The sequence below is a fragment of the Bos taurus genome, chromosome 19, assembly GCF_002263795.3.
Source record: "Bos taurus isolate L1 Dominette 01449 registration number 42190680 breed Hereford chromosome 19, ARS-UCD2.0, whole genome shotgun sequence".
NCBI classification, from domain to species: Eukaryota; Metazoa; Chordata; class Mammalia; order Artiodactyla; family Bovidae; genus Bos; species Bos taurus.
Genome location: NC_037346.1, coordinates 24,631,407 through 24,649,484, shown reverse-complemented (window position 1 = coordinate 24,649,484; position 18,078 = coordinate 24,631,407). Strand labels below are relative to the sequence as shown.

Genomic DNA, 18,078 nt, shown 5'->3' with positions numbered 1-18,078 from the left:
ACCAGATTGCCCTCTTGCCTTCAGAAGTCTCTAAGAGCCTCGGGTACTAGACCAGTAGGACAGAGTCTGCTAACCTGCACTTGCCTTGATTATTGGCAGAGGCATGCTTTTCTCTGTTTATGTCCTTTTTTCAGCCAATGGAGTGAAGAAGATGAGCTTGCTGATGCCAAGCAGAATTCAGAATGGATGGATGAGTGTCAGGATGGCATGTTTGAGGCCTGGTATGAAAAAATAGCCCAGGAAGATCCAGAGAAGCAGAGGAAAGTAAGATCTCTCAACGAGGGTAATCTGAAGTGATTTGCTAGGAGTTTGGAGATGAAAGTCTGCATCGGGGCGTGCCAGCAGGCTCTCTCCTGAGAGGGCTCCAGGGGGCAGTCAGTACCCTAGTGAGTGGCTGTCACTGACCCTGGTCTTTTAACCCGAAGTTCCTAAATCCTGGCTTGACCACACTCAGGCAGTGGCTCCCTCCCTTAGAACTAGATTCACAGGAAATTGGCTCATGAGGCTGAAGTAAAATAATTAGGTGCCAATTTATTAATTTACAGTGAGAAACAGAATTACTGAAGGCCCTGGACTCTGGTGTCCTTGGTACATACTTTTCCTGTAGGCAAGCAGCACAGGAAGGCACGTTTCAGTCAGAAGGCCCCCTGGTGAGCTTGGAAGCCGCATATGTGCGCAGAATCAGCTGCCTGATTCCCACACATCATCAGGCTCAGCCAGCCTGCCACATCCGTCTCCACACTGGGGTGTTATCTGTCGCTACCACACTGCGTCAGGTGTCTGCTGCCTCAGATGCATGCATTTTTTAGCTTGTGTGCCTACTATGTGCCAGTTACCTAGCTCATGTAGCTTCTCTGTGGTTCTTGGATCGAGCACACCAACTTGGCCTTTGTGATTTTTCTCTCTTGTATGTTAATACCTTATTGGGAGCCATTCTTTAATCCTAAGGTGGCTTGGCATATTTGCTGTGTTCTACTGCTACATGCTGACTCAGTGATTTATGTCCCTTATTTCCAAGCCATAAAGATAAACCGTCCTGTAGGAACCTTGCAATAAAACTGTTTGCTCATGACACGGGGCCCTTAGTCTTTCCCCAGAAAATTTTTCTCCTAAAGTGCCAGCAAACAATGCTCCTCTTGCAGTATTTCCTGTATCTGAACCCGACTCTGTCCAGCCAAGTACCCAAGCCAGAAATCTGGATGTTGTTCTTGACCCTTCACTTTCACCGGCCCCCATGACCAGTCAGCCCCGAAGGTTCCTCACCTGTGCCTCCTAATACCGCTCAGATCTGCCCCCCTTTCTCGGTCTCACTTTCTGCCCAGTCCGGCCCTTATCAGCAGTCAGGGGTTTGCTCTAACAGCCTCTGTCAGGGTCAGTCTCCGTGGCTCCAGTCTTGCCCACTCTGATCCATTCTCACTCAGTGACCAGAGGAGCTTTCAGAACGCTCAGATCTAATCATGCTACTCTTCCATCCCAGCCTCTTGCAGTTTAACCTTTCTAACTGTATCCGGTTAGCCCTGCTCCATAGTGTGCTCTACATTCGGAATTATTTCCAGGTTCACAAGCCCCTGGCTTGATTCTTTTGTGGTCTCCCATAGAACTTCCTATTGCTTTTATCCCGCATGCGCATCACCTTCATCCCCACCCAGCTGATGCCTGTTTGCCCCTCAGGTCTCACCTGAGTAGTTAATTCTTTTTGAGAAACCTCCACGTGCTCTCTAAGCCTCCTGAATTTGGCTGTCCGTACATCATACTGTATGCTGTCATCTGTTTGAGGGAATTCCCAGCTCGACACTGAGCTCCTTAGTCTCCCAATCCTAGCACCTAGTACAATGCCTGGAGTGTTTTAAGTAGCTGTTGAAGGATGGATTGATAAATGAATAGTGGCCACATTAAAAGTCTGTTGGTTGATTATGTTTTATTTCACCTTATAGATGCACATGTTTATTGCTCGCTATTGTGACCTGTTAAATGTGGACATCTCCTGTGATGGGTGTGATGAGATTGCCCCCTGGCATCGCTACCGTTGTCTGCAGTGCAGCGACATGGATCTCTGCAAGACTTGCTTCCTAGGTAAAGTTCACGGCGTGAGTGTGCCGTCCCCACAAGGAAGAAGCATTTCTCTCTCCTGTGATCTTGTTGTTTTTTAACCTCCCACTGTACAGTGACAGCACTGCCCAGCAGTGTTCTCTGTCTTGTTGGCAAATACGACCTCACTTCCCCAGCTGAGTGACAAACTCCAGAGCTCTGTCACCTGACAAGCTTCCACCTTCCACCTCACTGGATGTAGACACTTGATAAACTCTCAGCACCAGTGAATGTCCATCAGTTGAGTTTTCAGGAAATGATTTTTCCCTCTGAATCAGGCTGTTTACAAGAAGTAAAATACACACAAGCAAACTTCAGAAATTCTTGAATCCTCTCAACTCACAGGTGCTGAGGCAGAGCAGGTTGACAATAGTAAGCTGCTAAGTGCTGTTAGTGTGCATATCGCCTGGCTTTATAAAATACAGCCGCTGTCCCAGAAGCATTTACACCTGCGGCAGGAGACGGGACCTGCTCATGCAAGGTGTATTCCAGGATAGAAGTGTCTCTTCTGAGTTACAGATGAGCAGTGCACATTATTCTGGGAGAGTTCAGAAGGAGGGAAGACTGCTGTTGAAGGAAAGCTGGTGGAGGAGGTGGGATGTGAAAGTTAAAGTCACTCAGTCATGTCCGACTCTTTGCAGCCCCATGGACTATACAGTTGATGGAATTCTCCAGGCCAGAATACTGGAGTGGGTAGCCTTTTCCTTCTCCAGGGGATCTTCCCAACCCAGGGATCGAACCCAGGTCTCCAACTTTGCAGGCGGATTCTTTACCAGCTGAGCTACAAGGAAGCCCAAGAATACTAGAGTGGGTAGCCTATCACTTCTCCAGTGAATCTTTCCAATCCAAGAATCGAACCAAGGTCTCCTGTATTGCAGGCGAATTCTTTATCAACTGGGCTATGAGGGAAGCCCCTAGGGATGTGAATTGGGCTTTAAAGAAAGTTAACAATGGAGAGTGTGTCATCCTAAGACTGAGCGAGTCCAGGGCCAGAGGAGTGAGCTTCTGCAGTGTGTTTCGACAGACTTACCAGTGTCCACAGCTAAGTGATGGATTGAGACAAGGTGGGCCCAGGTTATGGGATCCAGAGATGCCAGTCTCAGGAATTTGAATGAGTCTACAAACAAAAGGGGAAGTTTTGCCAGCAGGGTATTAACATGACCAGAGCTATGCTAGAGGAAGCTGGTTCTGTCCATGTAAGAGCTTCCTTTAGGAAACCACAGTAGTGACAAGTGGATTCGTGCCTGGACTAGGTTTCTGGCCGTGGGAACAGAAGTGGGTCAGAGGTGAGGAACATTCAGCAGAGTGTGTGATGGGGCTTAGAGACCCACTGGACTCAAAGTGAGAAGGAGACCAGAGCTGTCAGTCTCTTTCGTGATTCACATTCTTTCTCACTCAGTGGGTCTGGGGTTATGGAGTCTTTTTATGATTCAGGAATGAAAAAGTAAAAGCAAGTACCTGATAACTTCTCATTGCTTTTTAACAAGAATACATCAATAGATGCTTAGATATGTCTGGGGAGGGTTTGTGGAAGATGGCTTACAAATTGGCATGAGGACTTGTGCTACCAAATGGAGGTCATAATGGGAATTGGTGATCTATTTGATCAGGCTCTGCATTGCACTGAAAAAGGGAAGTCAATCCATGGTACCACTGCTAAGAAGTTTCTGTGCCAAGAGTATCATTCGTATGCTGAGAACCACTGGGCAGAATGCACGGTCTCTGAAAGATGCCTGTGGTCCCTGACATCCTGAGCGATCTGTTGGGGGCAACTCTGCTTCTGGGTTTGGTTTGGGTTTGGAAACCAGCCCTTCTCAGAGCCCTTTGCCCAGTCCACCTCACGCTGCTGTTCTTCCCCCAGGTGGGGTGAAGCCTGAGGGCCATGGAGATGACCACGAAATGGTCAACATGGAGTTCACGTGTGACCACTGCCAGGGTTTGATCATAGGCCGGAGGATGCACTGCAATGTATGCGATGACTTTGACCTGTGCTATGGATGCTACGCAGCCAAGAAATATTCCTATGGGTATGTCTCACGTGACCTCCAGCCCAACAAACTTTTTTTCATGTACTTGTTTGCTTTTTTTAAAAAAAATCTTACATTATAAAAAATTTCAAACATACCCACAAATAAAAAGAGTAGTACAATGAATCTTCACGTCCCCTTTACCCAGACTCAACAATTAGGAAGATTTTGCTATGTGTGCTTCGATTCTTTTTTTTTTTTTTTCTTCTGCTTTGTTAAAGTATTTTAAAGCAAATTCCAGACCTTCCGTCGTTTCCTTCCTACATACTTCGTATCCATCTCAAAAAATTATGGGCATTTCCTCACATTACCAAAAAGCTATAAGCTTCACCCTGTGAAGCTTCACAAAAAGGAAGTCTTACTTCACTTGGTTTCCATGGACAGTCTTCTGGGGGGTGTGAAATCCTGAAGTGGATGGTGCAGTGTTTGTGTTCGTTCATTTTTCTGAAGAGAGGGCCAGTACGTATATCTTTAAATTTTCAGTAACAGCCTTAGAGGTAACTGACGCCCACCTGTGACTGTGCATGTGGTCCCCTGAGGTCCCATTCTCCTTTTCGGACACTCACAGGGGCCTTCAGGCCTTAAAAACGTCTTGCCTTTGCAGCCACTTGCCTACCCACAGTATCACTGCCCATCCAATGGTGACTATCCGGATCAGCGACCGGCAGAGGCTCATCCAGCCCTACATCCACAACTACTCCTGGCTGCTCTTCGCCGCCCTGGCTCTCTATAGTGCCCACCTGGCCAGCGCCGAGGACGTGGACGGCGAAAAGCTGGACCCACAGGTCCGCAGCAGCGCCGCCACCCTGCGGAGCCGGTGCCTGCAGCTCGTCGGGGACTGTCTGATGAAGGCTCACCAGGGAAAAGGTAGGTGTTCCTCAGGCTCGGAAACCAAACCAGCCCTAAACTGCTCACGAAGGAACAGCCGCAGCAGAAGTGAAACGCAGTGCTCAGTGTGGAGGCGTCAAAATCCAGTGTTCCACAAGAGATGCTCACTATGGATGGAACTTTATTTATTTATTTATTAAAAAAAATTTTTTTTAATTGTTACTGTTTTTTTTAATCTTTTGGCATGGCCCACAGCATGTGGGATCTAGTTCCCTGACCAGGGATTGAGCCTGCACCCCCTTCGTTGGCAACTCAGAGTCTTAACCACTGGACCACCAAGGAGGTCCCCCCGGAACTTAATTTTAAATCTCCATATGCATTTGAGAGAAACATTGGCATTAAAGGAGCATTTAGTTTCTCTAAAATATTTTGTGAAGGTGGGAAAAAAATGAATAATTAAAACTCTTAATGTCTGGGGATAAATTATTTGAATACACCAGACTTTGCCAAAGGAATTCAGCCTTTTTTTAAAAAAACCAAAAACACCTGGAGTGCAGAACCACTTCCACACAACTGTGTTCTAAGTGAGAGCTATTTATAATGAAATTAGTTTGACTAATAAAATATCTAGATGACTTGACTTTACTGAGGGGTGCCAAGGAGAAGAATAATGTAAATGTTAAATTCCTGAAACAAATTTAAATTCCTTCCAGAATAACAGACCAACTCCTCATTCTAGTAAACATGAGGGAGTCAGACTTGGATGAAGTGGCAGTGGGAGACACTGGTGCTTCGGATCCGTCTTGTTAACTGTTTGCCAGAGAGAGAGAACTTAAAAATCTAGTTGTGTGGGGCTCTATAAAATTTTCATGTTTATGATTTCTAAACAGGCAGTCCTCTTGTATCTTTTGTCCTCTGTTAATAAAGCACAGGTGTCCCCCGCTATCGAAACTTCTAGTGTCTGAAGTCAGAAGCTGAGTAGATGCGTGGGATGGGGGTGGGGGGATTGGACTGAATACTCTGGTTCAGCCTGTGGAAAAGCTCAGCTATCTCTTTGCATATGGTAGTACAGTGATTTATGCATTTGCAGGGAATAACCCTCTTATAAAACTTTTAACCATCCTCTTTTTTGCTTTTCCCACGTTTAGGTCTTAAAGCTCTAGCTCTGCTTGGTGTATTGCCAGATGGTGGCTCTCCTCCAGAAAACCAGGCCCTGCCAGTCACTGCACCCACCCAGACGTCAGAGGAGCAGCCAGAGAAGAAAGCTGTGCAGGCTGCCGCGGAGCCGGCCCCCACAGGCCCTGCGGGGCCCCGCAGTGTACGTAAGAGTCCTTTCTTGGGCGCAGTCACAGGTAATCCCAGAGCTGTCATGTGAGGGAGCGGAGCAGCGACGTGAAGGGTCCAGGTTTGTGACCCAGTTTGCCAGGGTGTGGTCCCTGTTCTGTCTGACTTTGGGCACGTCACCACATCTCTTCAGTTTTCTTGTCAGTAAAATGAAGGGAGAATAATAATAGCTAATCCTTAGGGTTGTTGTGAGGATTTACATGCATCACACACACTGAATTAATGTCTAAGGTCCTCAAGGGAGTTTCTGGTGGTCCAGTGGTTAAGAATCCACCTGCCAATGCAGGGGACACGGATTCAATCCCTGGCTGCGGAACTAGAATCCCACATGCCATGGGACAACTGAGCCTGTGCACCACAACTAGAGAGAAGCCCTCACGCCACAACTGTAGAATCCATGCGCTCTGGAGCCCCGGTGCCACAACTCGAGAGAAGCCCGCATGCCAAAACAAAGACCCCGAGTACCGCGGCTGAGACCCAGCGCAGCCAAAAATAAATAAATACATAAAGTGCTTAAAGCAGTGTTCATGGTAAGTTCTATTGGTGTTAACTACTCCTGTTCCCTGCCTCCTGTGGTTTTTATAAGGATTGAGTAAGATTACCCACCTGAAGAGGTTGGTTCCTTCCTGGCCCATGGTGAACACTGTATACGTGAAACTATTTTTATATTCAGTCAACAAATAGGTGATACTAAGTGCTTAGTACTTACCAAGTAGTTTACATAGGTAGTTTATAAGACTTTACCTGTGCTTGTTGAAGTAGAAGAAAAGCCTTCCTGGGTCCAGACGGAACCCGTGACAGTGACACTGAAGATCGTTTTGTGCAAGAACAGGCAGAGCATCCGTGATGCTGCCTTCAGAGCCTGAGTTGGTGCTCTCAGCGCCTCGGCTTTGCCTCAGGAGCTGCTGCTGTTTCTGTCCCCTGTCTCTGTCATGAAGGATCCCCGTTGGTACTTATCGTTCCCTGGGATCCTGTCGTCTTTTAGAGGAGGACAAAAGCAGAGATGGCAAAAGCTTGAAAATTCCATTAGCTTCATTCAGCCAGAGAGCCAGCACAAGGACAGGCAATGTGATAACCTTCAAGCCTGTTTTGACCGCAGAACCCTTCTCCAGGCAGCACTGTTCCCATATGGATTGTGGTGGGACAGGGAAAACATTATCAGCAGAGGCAGGGTGAATCAGCAATCTTCTCTTCGCCTTTGAGCCCGAGAGTAATCATATCTTCTTTTGAGCCCCCAGCAGCTTATAATGTGCTACCAATCAGCACAGCACTCCTTATGTATCTACTTGTTCACTTATTTTTATCAAAATGGACTTGAATTTTTTTATTTAGTGGATTAAAAGCTTAGTCTTTATTATTGATTTTGATGCTCAGGTTGTCCCATGTTTGGCCAGTGGAAGCTCCTTCCAGCTGGCTTTTGTGTCCTTGGCTATGTCTTGATTATTCTTTGATCACTTCTTTAATTTTTGATACAGAAAGAGGTTTCAGGCTTATCTTAGGCTTTCCCTGCCTAGGGACTGGACTCATCCTTTTTCTAAGGAACCCCCAGGGCATTCTTTTGATTCCTGAGGTATCCATACCTTTTGGGTCCTCTTACCAGTAGCTGTGTGCATGCAGCGTACCCTGCCCTGGCTCGCTCTCTTAGTCTTCTTTGTGGCAAATTGCGGTTTCTGCATCTCCTGCCTTGGAAGGCAGAGTCTTTTTTTTTTTTTTGGCTCTGCTGCATGGGAGTGGAATCCTGCTTCTCTGACCAAGGATCAAACCCACGCCTCCTGCCCTGGGAATGTGGGAGTGTGGAGTCTTAACCACTGCACTGCCAGGGAAGCCCCTGGAAGGCAGATTCTTAACCACTGGACTACCAGGGAAGTCCTTGGCTAGTGATTTTTTAAATTGTCTGAATGTAAAAAAATTTCTTTCACATAAAAGTTTACTCACTCTCCAATTTGTTTTTAGGGGAAGAGAGATGGTCCTAAGGAAGTCAGACCTTTAGATTGCAAGCAGAGAAGTAAGGCCAGTGAAGGTGTATCATTAAGGAAGGATCCTTCCTGCCCACCTCAAATTTCAGACTCACCTGCAGATGCCTGCACACCTACAGGACTTCCAGGTAAAAACTCTTTGACAATTACCTTGATCTCTTTCATTTTAAAATGCACACATACCCATCTCTGAATTATCTCTTGCACACAATTTATAACTGGTTAGCACCCGGGGGTGCGTGGTTTCTCAGTTCTGCCTCAGATAGTACTGATACTACTTTGAAAGTCATCCTTCCTTCATCTTGTTTATCTAATTTCCTATCTTGTTTATTCCCTGATTTACTGAGTGCCTTCTGTGTGCCAAGCACTGTGCTAGACTCTGGGGATGAAGCAGGGACCAGGTCAGACAAATGGACACATAGCTCCTGCCCTCATGAGGCCTGTGGCCTGGGAGGGTTTAAGACAGGGGTGCGTGCAACTGTAATTTGAGGTGGGATGTGCTTCTGTCCAGAAGAGAGGCCTGAGTGGGTGGTAGCAGTGATGGGGATCCGGCTTGAACAGGTTGTACCCACGTAAGGCCCTTGTAAAGAAGGCCTGCAGGTGGCCTCAGAAGTGCCGGGGTCTCTTGGGGGGAGGGGCACTCAGGGCAGAAAGGACAAAAGGAGCAAAGCCCCAGAGAGGAAACCCCCAAAGGAATCCAGGGAGAAGTCTGTGGGGCAGGTGTGTGGGGAGGAAGAGGAGGGAGTGGGAGCCCTGAAATGGGGACGTGGAGGGGTGCTTCACCCTGCAATGGAGGCCCTGGGCTGCCTGCTCGGAACGGCGGCAAGGTCAGAGCTGTACTGCAGGACGATTGAAGAGCCAGGAGATGGAGGTGCTGTGGACCGAGGAGACTGGCAGCAAACATCAGCCTCCTCCTTAGGGCAGCTTGGGGAGGCAGCCTCCTTCCCTGGTGCCCATTCTGTGACCGAGGCAGGGCTGAGCACCCAGCGTCCTGCCCTGTCCCAGAAGGGGCTGATGCTCATCTCTGCAGATCATGATTCTAAGTTCAGGAAGCGGTCTGATACTCCATGTCAATCCAGATCATCAAAACTCACTCTTGTCTGATCCCATCTGAGGATCAGCATCCTAGTCACGTACAGTTGCTTTAGCCATCAGGGATTTATTGAGTTGCTGCTATGCTCCAGAAACATTTCTAGGTGTTTGTGATACATTACTGGGGAGGGGGGGAATCTAGAAGGGAAGTCAAACAATAACCAACAAGTAAAAAAAGGATATGGTGTGTTAAAAGGTAATTAGATGCCATGAGCACAAAAGAGCAGGGAATGGAGAGGGCAGAGGGGTTCGGGGAGATGGGAGGTCAGGCTCAACATTAAAACAGGGTGATCGGAACAGGCTTCCTTGAGTAAGACGTGTTCAGTAATAGGTTTTTAAAGTCTCGATGCTGTAGTGGCACGGGGCAGTACAGTGATCTACCTGCGTCTTCATACATGCATGGAACCTGGCAAAATCTGATAGCTTGCTATTTTACAACTCAGATGCTGAAAATTCAGAAGCGTCCTCTCAGAAGCCCATTGAGGAAAAGGCAGTTATTCCAAGCCCTGAGCAGGTGTTTGCGGAGTGTTCCCAGAAGAGGATTTTGGGATTACTAGCAGCCATGTTACCTCCCTTAAACTCGGTAAGAGACAAAATGGCATTTAAAAAAGAGAGAGAGAAAGTAAATAAAAAGAGAGAAAGAGTGCATGAGAGGGTAGTGTTATGCATAGAAAAAATTTTTGGAAAGCCATATACTGAAATGTTCATTGCAATCATCTGTATATCCCTGGGGTAAGAATATGAATTGAAAGTAAGATTGTAAGATGATGCCTGAGAATGTTTATTTTACAGTCAATTGTACCTAAGCCATTTGTGAAAGACACTGCATAATTCCCCTGGCACCAGGCCAGTGGTAAATAATACATGAAGACAATGGAGTGTTTAGTTGGTGTGGTTACCTAGATGTCTTATTGAACAAATTTTTCTCCTCTCTTAACAGGATCCCACAGTCCCCCTGATAGACCTGGAGCATGTGCTCCCGCTCATGTTCCAGGTCGTCATCTCAAACGCAGGCCACCTGAATGAAACCTACCACCTCACCCTGGGTCTCCTCGGCCAGTTAATCATCCGCCTTTTACCAGCGGAGGTAGATGCTGCTGTGACCAAGGTCCTCTCAGCCAAACACAACTTGTTTGCAGCTGGGGACAGTTCAGTCGTGCCAGACGGCTGGAAGACCACCCACCTGCTCTTTAGCCTGGGGGCTGTGTGTCTGGACAGGTAGCCACCCCCACTCTATCCCACCTTGGTGTTCACTTCTTTAGGTCATTGATCTGCTGTTGATTAATTTCAGTGTGCTTCAGTGCTATTTTTGCCCCTGTATTGTCTAGGGCTCTTTAGTGAGAACAGAATTAGTTTTATTAGCAACATTATCAACTGATATTAATGATGTACTTGAAACCCACATTAGAACAGCTGTTGCCACCTGGGTTCTGTCTGCTGATTCAGCTCTCTAGTGATTTTATATATTCTGGTTTGTTTTTTCCTGAGAGTAATAGGTACAGGCTTTGAGGTTGAAGAAAATAGATCTATTTTCATTATAAAAGCAGTGCCTTGCACCTTGTCAGTGTCTGGTGCTATTTCATTCCCCCTACCCATCCCTGCCCTCACCACTCCTTGCAGATCTCAGTTCCCTGACCAGGGATTGAACCCAGGCCACAATAGTGAAAGCCCAGACTTCTAACCACTAGGCCACCAGGGAACTCCCTGGTGCTTTTTAAAATATATTTCCTTCCAAGCTGCTTTTCTGTGCATGAATATGAGTGTGCATAAGTGCACATGTGTGTGTGACCATTTATAGAGATTTTTAAAACCTTAACTATAGACTGAGTATTTAAGTAACAAATCTTGATTATTTTCCCCCTACTTATCATTTTTGAAAAGCATCATTGTGGTAGTTTTCAAACTAATCAGTGGCTGGCTCGTTGGCGTGTTTATGGGTTTGCCTTGGAGTGTGGTGAGCTGGTGCGTTGCGTTTGGAGCCTGTGCATCACCGCCTGATGGCGCTCTTGCCTTCCAGCCGCGTGGGTTTGGACTGGGCGTGTTCTATGGCCGAGATCCTGCGGTCGCTCAACAGCGCCCCTCTGTGGCGAGACGTCGTTGCCACCTTCACAGACCACTGCATCAAGCAGCTGCCTTTCCAGCTGAAGCACACCAACATCTTCACACTGCTGGTGCTGGTCGGCTTCCCCCAGGTACACCTGTCTGAAGGCCTGGTATCCTCTTCCTGTCTTCATCAGGCATATCAAAGTCCCTATAGCATATATCCTTGGGAGTCTTTTTTTCCCTTACATAATTTGCTTTTACGGTACTGGTATATTCTCAAGATTTGGGGATGGTTTGTTCAACGTACATTTTTAACAGTTTAGCCATTTGACTCATTTTATTAGCCAGTAGTTGGCTTTGAATAATAGGTAACTAACCCCCTATTAATAAGTTACAGAGAACTTCAAAGTATGATTGTTCTTCACTTTGGCCTTCAGCTTGATCTCATTTGTAATTTTCAACTAGTTGGAACAATGAAGACTGTGAAAACATGGCTTCATTCAGCAAGCACTTAAACCAGTTCTGTGCCAGGCCTGTGCCAACCCTCGACTTACAGATGGGAAGAATCCTGACCCTGACTGCCTGTTGAAGTCAGCAGCACAAGCAAAAGAGACTGTGTTCTATGTACTTCTGAGTTTCCCTTTCTTTCTCTGTCGTGTTTAGGTCCTCTGTGTGGGGACCCGCTGTGTGTATATGGATAATGCCAATGAACCACATAATGTGATCATCTTGAAGCACTTTACTGAAAAGAACAGGGCTGTGATCGTCGATGTCAAAACCCGGAAGAGGAAAACAGGTCCCAAGCATAATTATTTTATCTAAGAATCAGAGCAAATTTTCTGTATATGCTAAAATCAGTTAAAATATCTTTGTTCTTGCCCCTGCACATGGATTTAAAAAAAAAACAAATTATAGCTCTCTGAATTTCTTTTTCCTGGAGGAGGGCGTGACAACCCACTCCAGTATTCTTACCTGGAGAAACCCTTGGACAGGAGCCTCGTGGGCTACAGTCCATGTAGGGTTGCAAAGAGTTGGACACAACTGAAGTGACATGTAACTTCTTTTTCCTCATCTGTGAAATGATGTGGTTGAATTGGGATTGCTTTAAAGACTCTTTCTATGTTGTTATTTTATATATATGACCCTTTGTTTTGGGATTGGCCAGATGTTTAGGTTCTGAACATCTACTTTTTCCATCTGCCAGTATCATTTGTTTTCTAGTGGGTAATTTAAACATATGGTGGCTACAGGAATGTAGAGTAACTTCATCAATAGGACAGTGAGAGAATATCATAAGTGCCCTTTTGATTTAATTTGCCAAATCCCAAATGATCTGGAGTCTTATTATTATGTGCCCTCTTCTGCTCTTGAAATAATCTGCTTTATCATTTAGCTTCAGTATTAGGCACTGTCTATGCTGTTTTTGTATACAGTTTGATGTAAATGTCAAGGTTTATTTTATTTTTTTACATGTGAATCTCAGTGTTCTAGGACTGTTTGTTGAACAGACTTCTTTCTCCATTGAATCATCTTGGTAACTTTGTGAAAATTAATTGACCCATATATCTTGGTGTTTATTTATGGATTTTATTATGTTCCATTAATCTATATATTGTATATTTGTCCTTACTTAAATGCCATATTGTCTTGTTGTTGTTAAGTCTGATTCTTTTGTGACCCCCTTGGACTGTAGCCTACCAGGCTCCTTCTGTCCATAGGATTTTCCAGGCAAGAATACTAGAGTAGGTTGCCATTTCCTTCTCCAGGAGATCTTCTGACCCAGGGATCGAATCTGAGTCTCCTGCATTGGCAGGCGGGTTCTTTACCACTGAACCCCCAGGAGAGAAAGCCCTTGAGTGTTAGAGATTTCTCCTGAGTATTGGGAGAGAAATCAGGTCCTCCAGCTTTGTTATTCTTCTTTAGAATTGTTTTGGCTAGTCTAGTTCCTTTGTCTTTTTGTTTAAATTTTGGAATCATCTTATCAGTTTCTGTCAAAGAACCTGCTAGGGTTTTGATTGACATAACATTGAATCTGTAGATTCATTTGGGGAGAAATGATGTCTAAACAATACTGAGTCCTTTGATTCAGGAGCATGGTATATCTCTCCATTCACTTATGAAACAAATTTAGGTCTTATAAAATGTACATCTTTAGTTTCTCTGAACCTAGCATGGGATATAAGCTGCCTTCCCTCATTCCTGATTTTAGTAACTTGTGTCTTTTCTTTTTCATTGCATAGACTGCTTAGCCAGAGATTTATCAATTTATTTGATATTTTCCAAGGACTGGCTTTTGGTTTCTTTGATGTTTCTCTGTTATTTCTGATTGCTGTTCCATTCATTTCTATCTTTCCATTATTAATTAATTTATTTATTTCTGCTTTGAGTTTAATTTGCTCTTTTTTTATTTTTCTGGTTTCTTAAGGTGGAAGTCTAAATCAGTGATTTGACTTCATCTTTGAAAGACAATTTTGCTGGGTAGAAAATTGTAGGCTGAGAGTTTTTCCTTAGCATATTTTAAAGATCTTGATCCATTTTCTTCTGGCTTTCATAGTTTCTGCTGTGAAGTCAGCCATCATTCTCTGTTACCCTTCAAAATGTGTCTCTTGGGGAATTCCCTGGCGATCCAGTGGTTGGGACTTGGGGCCGTCCCTGCCATGGACTTGGGTTCAATCCCTGGTCAGAGAACTAGGATCCTATAAACGGTATAGCCAAAATGTTAATAAACAAAATGTGTCTCTTTTCTCTGGCTACATCTAAAATTTTTCTCTTGATCCTTCAGTGAAGGACTATCAACTGGTCCAGAAAGGAGGAGGACAGGAAGGCAGTGACTCCCAGGCCCAGCTAAGCCAGTACTCTCAGCACTTTGCCTTTATTGCCAGTCACCTTCTGCAAACCAGCATGGACAGCCATTGTCCCGAGGCAGTGGAAGCAACTTGGGTCCTGTCCCTGGCCCTCAAAGGATTATATAAAACACTAAAGGTAATGTTGAGTTTCTTCCATTTGCTAATCAGTCTGGCTGTGATCTAACACCTGCAGGGTATTAACTAGAAGGAAGTATCATCTGATTTCAATGAAGAGTTAATCATAGGATCTTGATTATTTTTAGAAATGACTGGGGCCTTGAACAAGGATATCATTAAGGAAGAAACAGAATTTTCCCAGTAGTTGGTTCTCTGTAATTTTTCAGTCCTGCCTCATGGAACCGGGTACTACTACCTTATGGGCACATAACCTTGGAAGATGAGAAGAAAAACTGACAACAGTTTCTCACTTCCCTCTGAACCGCAGCTCCCTTTGGTTCATCATAGGGAGAAAAAGGGGACTGACATCTTATGGGATCTTTAAGCAGTCGGTTTGGCATTTGGGGTGAGAGAAGGCAGAAAAGTTGAAGAGCTGAGCAGTAACTGACATGGAGATGGGAAGCCTTGACTTGTGGGGAACATGATTCTTCTACTACTTGAGGGGCATCGGGAGCGAGGGAGGGATCACTTTAAGGATGACCTTCCCAACAGAACTAGCCAAAGAAGAAGGATTTCCTCTGGAAGGCTTACGAGTTCCATGAGTCGGACAGCACTGGCAAGGAGGACATGAAAGGACTCCAACACCACAGGGAGGCTGGTCTAGGTGGCATTTCAGCTCTGGCCCAGGTGGCATTTCAGCTCTGGCCCAGCCCTGAGAATTTATAGTTTCATGCTTGAGACCACACGTCTGCTGTTTGTTGACTTCATGGCATTTATCACAATCTGTTGTATTAGTGGTTTTGCATTATAGTAGGTTTGGGAAAATAAACTCCCTGAGGGCAGAGACCATTTATGCCTTTGGATCCTTGATTCCGTAAATATTTGTTGAGCACCAGGTGCCAGATGGAACTGATTACGTAGTGTTGAACTAGAAGGAAGGTCCCTGCTGTCATGGAGCTTTCAGCCCTAACTGTGAGGGAGACACCAAGGAGCCTGCAAGGAAAACCACAGGAGTCAGAAAGAGGCTTCCTGAAGAGGTGAAATCTGAGGTGGTAGATAAGAGTCTGGGCAGAGTATTGCATGCTGGGAGAGAGCAAACTCCAGGCGCAGGAGCAGGCCTGGTTGTCAGGGAGCAGAAGGAACACCTCAGGGCTTTGGGACAGTGCTAAGGAGAGGAGACACAGACGCAGGCAGGGAGCCTGCAGGGGCCTTGTCAGCCATGAACAGGGACTCAGACTTCAGTCTGTAGGACAGTGGGAAGCTTTGGGGAGGTAGAGAGCAGGACCTTAGCATAGGACTCAGCACATACAATGTACGAGGCTTCAGAGATACTTGTCAAGTGAATAAATTAGAGAGTGGACAGACTTAGGTTATGACTCAGGTTCAGAGTTTCATCTTTCCTGCTGACTCTGGAATCTTCACCAGAAGGTAGGCTTGGGCCAAGAGCTAAGACTGGGCTCTGATAGGGGCCTGCTTCTCCCTGAGTGACCCTTGACTTTCTTCACTCTGAGGCAATTGCAAATCATTCTTTTTCTGTTTGGCAGGTTCATGGTTTTGAAGAGACGCATGCTACCTTCCTGCAGACAGATTTGCTGAAGCTGCTGGTGAAAAAGTGCAGCAAAGGGACTGGCTTCAGTAAAACGTGGCTCCTCCGGGACCTGGAAGTAAGGGACGAGGGTGACTCCTGCTACTGCTTCCTGCTGCAGATTTACAGGCCTGGGAGTTAGAACAGCCAGCCAGCCACAGCTGGGACTGCCCCGTGCACTCTCATCCGGTGCAGATGTTAAAACACTGTCTTACATTTGTCTTCCCTTTTGGAAATAGAGATTATGACACCTGTCCTCCCCTGTCAGGGAAAGTGAATTTGATGTTTGTCCAAAGAATATTGGAAGAGAAGTAATTTGTAGAAACACACGGGTGACCATTATATCATGGTAATAAATCTGCCCTTGAATTATTATTTCCCCTTAAAGTTGCTTTGAGCTAAAATCAGTTTCTAAATTTGTCCTCCACTTATGTTTATTTTATGTAGGATTTCAGTTGATAATATTCATTTTATTGCTTTTCCCCATAAGCCTTAGATTTTTCTTAGTGGAATTACTGTGGTTCCCTGGGGTATTTCTGTGCCAAGTCCCAGCTTCAGGGTAGGGAAGGCTGCTGCTGTATGGGAGGTGCTTGGCTGACCATTCTCAGTCACACAGAGGCCTGAAGTCTAAGAAACAGCTCTCAGTTGTCACAAGAGGATTTGATTAGGTTTTAGGAAAATATGCTGAAACATATTCAGGGATAACGTGGTGAGCATTTGCGCTCTTACTGTTTAGGAAATAGAGCAAAATAGAAAAAATTCTAAATTAAAATAGAAAAAATTGGTAATTAAAATTTTTTGCATTCAAAAATTTACGTTTTTTTATGTGTAGAGAATTTGAAAAGTAGAAAAGAAAGAAAAACTCCAAATTTCACCCTCCCAGGCACATCTGCTATTAGTATTTCATGTATTTCCCTTTTCTGATTTTTTTCCTTCTGTGTCTGTATTGCATACATAGATTTGGATTGTATAGTGGAGCCCATTACTGAAATAAATTGAAGTCTTGTGATGGCCATTTTTCTAAGTTGTTGGGTAGTTTTCATAACCACCATTTCTAACGGCTGCATATGATCCATAAAGTTGGATTTCAGTTTTTGCCATTAATAAATGCTTCATTGACTATATCATGAGTATAACTTTTTACACATTTTATATTATTCCTAAAAGATGAGTTTCGGAATCAAAGGTTATGAACATTTGTATAGGTCTTTACATTTCACCAAAATGCATTCTAAAAGGATGATACCAACTCACGCTGTCAGCGGCAAAGTTAATAAACACAAACGTCCCTTACAGTGTTAGTTAGCATGTCTTTGGTTACAAGTACAATTGAACATGCTTCCATATCCACTAATGAATACATTTTTTTAAATTACTTTTTTTGGATGTGGTGGGTCTTTGTGGCTGTGCTGGGGCTTTCTCTAGCTGTGGTGAGAGGGGGGCTACTCTTTGTTGGGTGCGCAGGCTTCTCATTTCATTGGCTTCTCTCTTTGCGGAGCACGGGCTGTAGGTGCACGGGCTCTGTAGTTGTGGTGCACAGGCTTAGTTGCTGTGCAGCATGTGGGATCTCCCCGGACCAGGAATTGAGCCTTTGTCCTCTGCATTGGCAGGCAGATTCCTATCCACTGTACCAGCAGGAAGTCCTAATTTTACACTCTTTCTGTAAATTCTCATGTCTTTTAAAGAGTCAAGTCAAATATTTTCTACCCTTTGAGGGTTAAAGGTCTTCTCACACACTAAACACTCAGGTTCCTGCCCTGCCTGATTTTTGTTCTGTCTAGATTTTGTCCATCATGCTGTACTCCTCAAAAAAGGAGATCAACACTTTGGCTGAGCATGGAGAGCTGGAGCTGGATGAGCGAGGGGACCAGGAGGAGGAGGTGGAGCGGTCAGTCAGCAGCCCTGGTGACCAAGAGCAGAAAAAGCTAGACCCTCTCGAGAGCCTGGATGAGCCCACCAGGATATGTTTCTTGGTATGCTCCTAGGTCATGGTGTGGCGTGAAGAAGGGACTCAGGAATGGATTCTCTTTGACTTGGACTGAGTTTTAGCCTCCACATGGAAATGCTTCAGGCTGATGTCCTGTGAATGCACTTCTGGGAAACTCAGTCTATATTGTACGGAACTGACCTAC

General features: G+C 45.2%; 1 protein-coding gene across 3 annotated transcripts in view; it reads left to right on the top strand.

Annotated features, from left to right (window-relative positions):
- Positions 1-18,078, top strand: part of ZZEF1 (zinc finger ZZ-type and EF-hand domain containing 1) — a 94,936-nt gene that overhangs the window by 61,246 nt on the left and 15,612 nt on the right. For 2 of the 3 annotated variants that reach the window (XM_010815902.4, XM_005220201.5), the window contains exons 33-45: positions 135-264; positions 1,935-2,073; positions 3,950-4,115; positions 4,720-4,982; positions 6,092-6,261; positions 8,241-8,391; positions 9,799-9,938; positions 10,296-10,573; positions 11,373-11,547; positions 12,062-12,194; positions 14,181-14,380; positions 15,906-16,025; positions 17,728-17,919. In XM_010815902.4, the coding sequence (XP_010814204.2) occupies positions 135-264; positions 1,935-2,073; positions 3,950-4,115; positions 4,720-4,982; positions 6,092-6,261; positions 8,241-8,391; positions 9,799-9,938; positions 10,296-10,573; positions 11,373-11,547; positions 12,062-12,194; positions 14,181-14,380; positions 15,906-16,025; positions 17,728-17,919 (2,257 nt within the window). The remainder of the gene's footprint in view (positions 1-134; positions 265-1,934; positions 2,074-3,949; positions 4,116-4,719; positions 4,983-6,091; positions 6,262-8,240; positions 8,392-9,798; positions 9,939-10,295; positions 10,574-11,372; positions 11,548-12,061; positions 12,195-14,180; positions 14,381-15,905; positions 16,026-17,727; positions 17,920-18,078) is intronic. The other variant, NM_001206129.3, reaches the window with a different exon arrangement.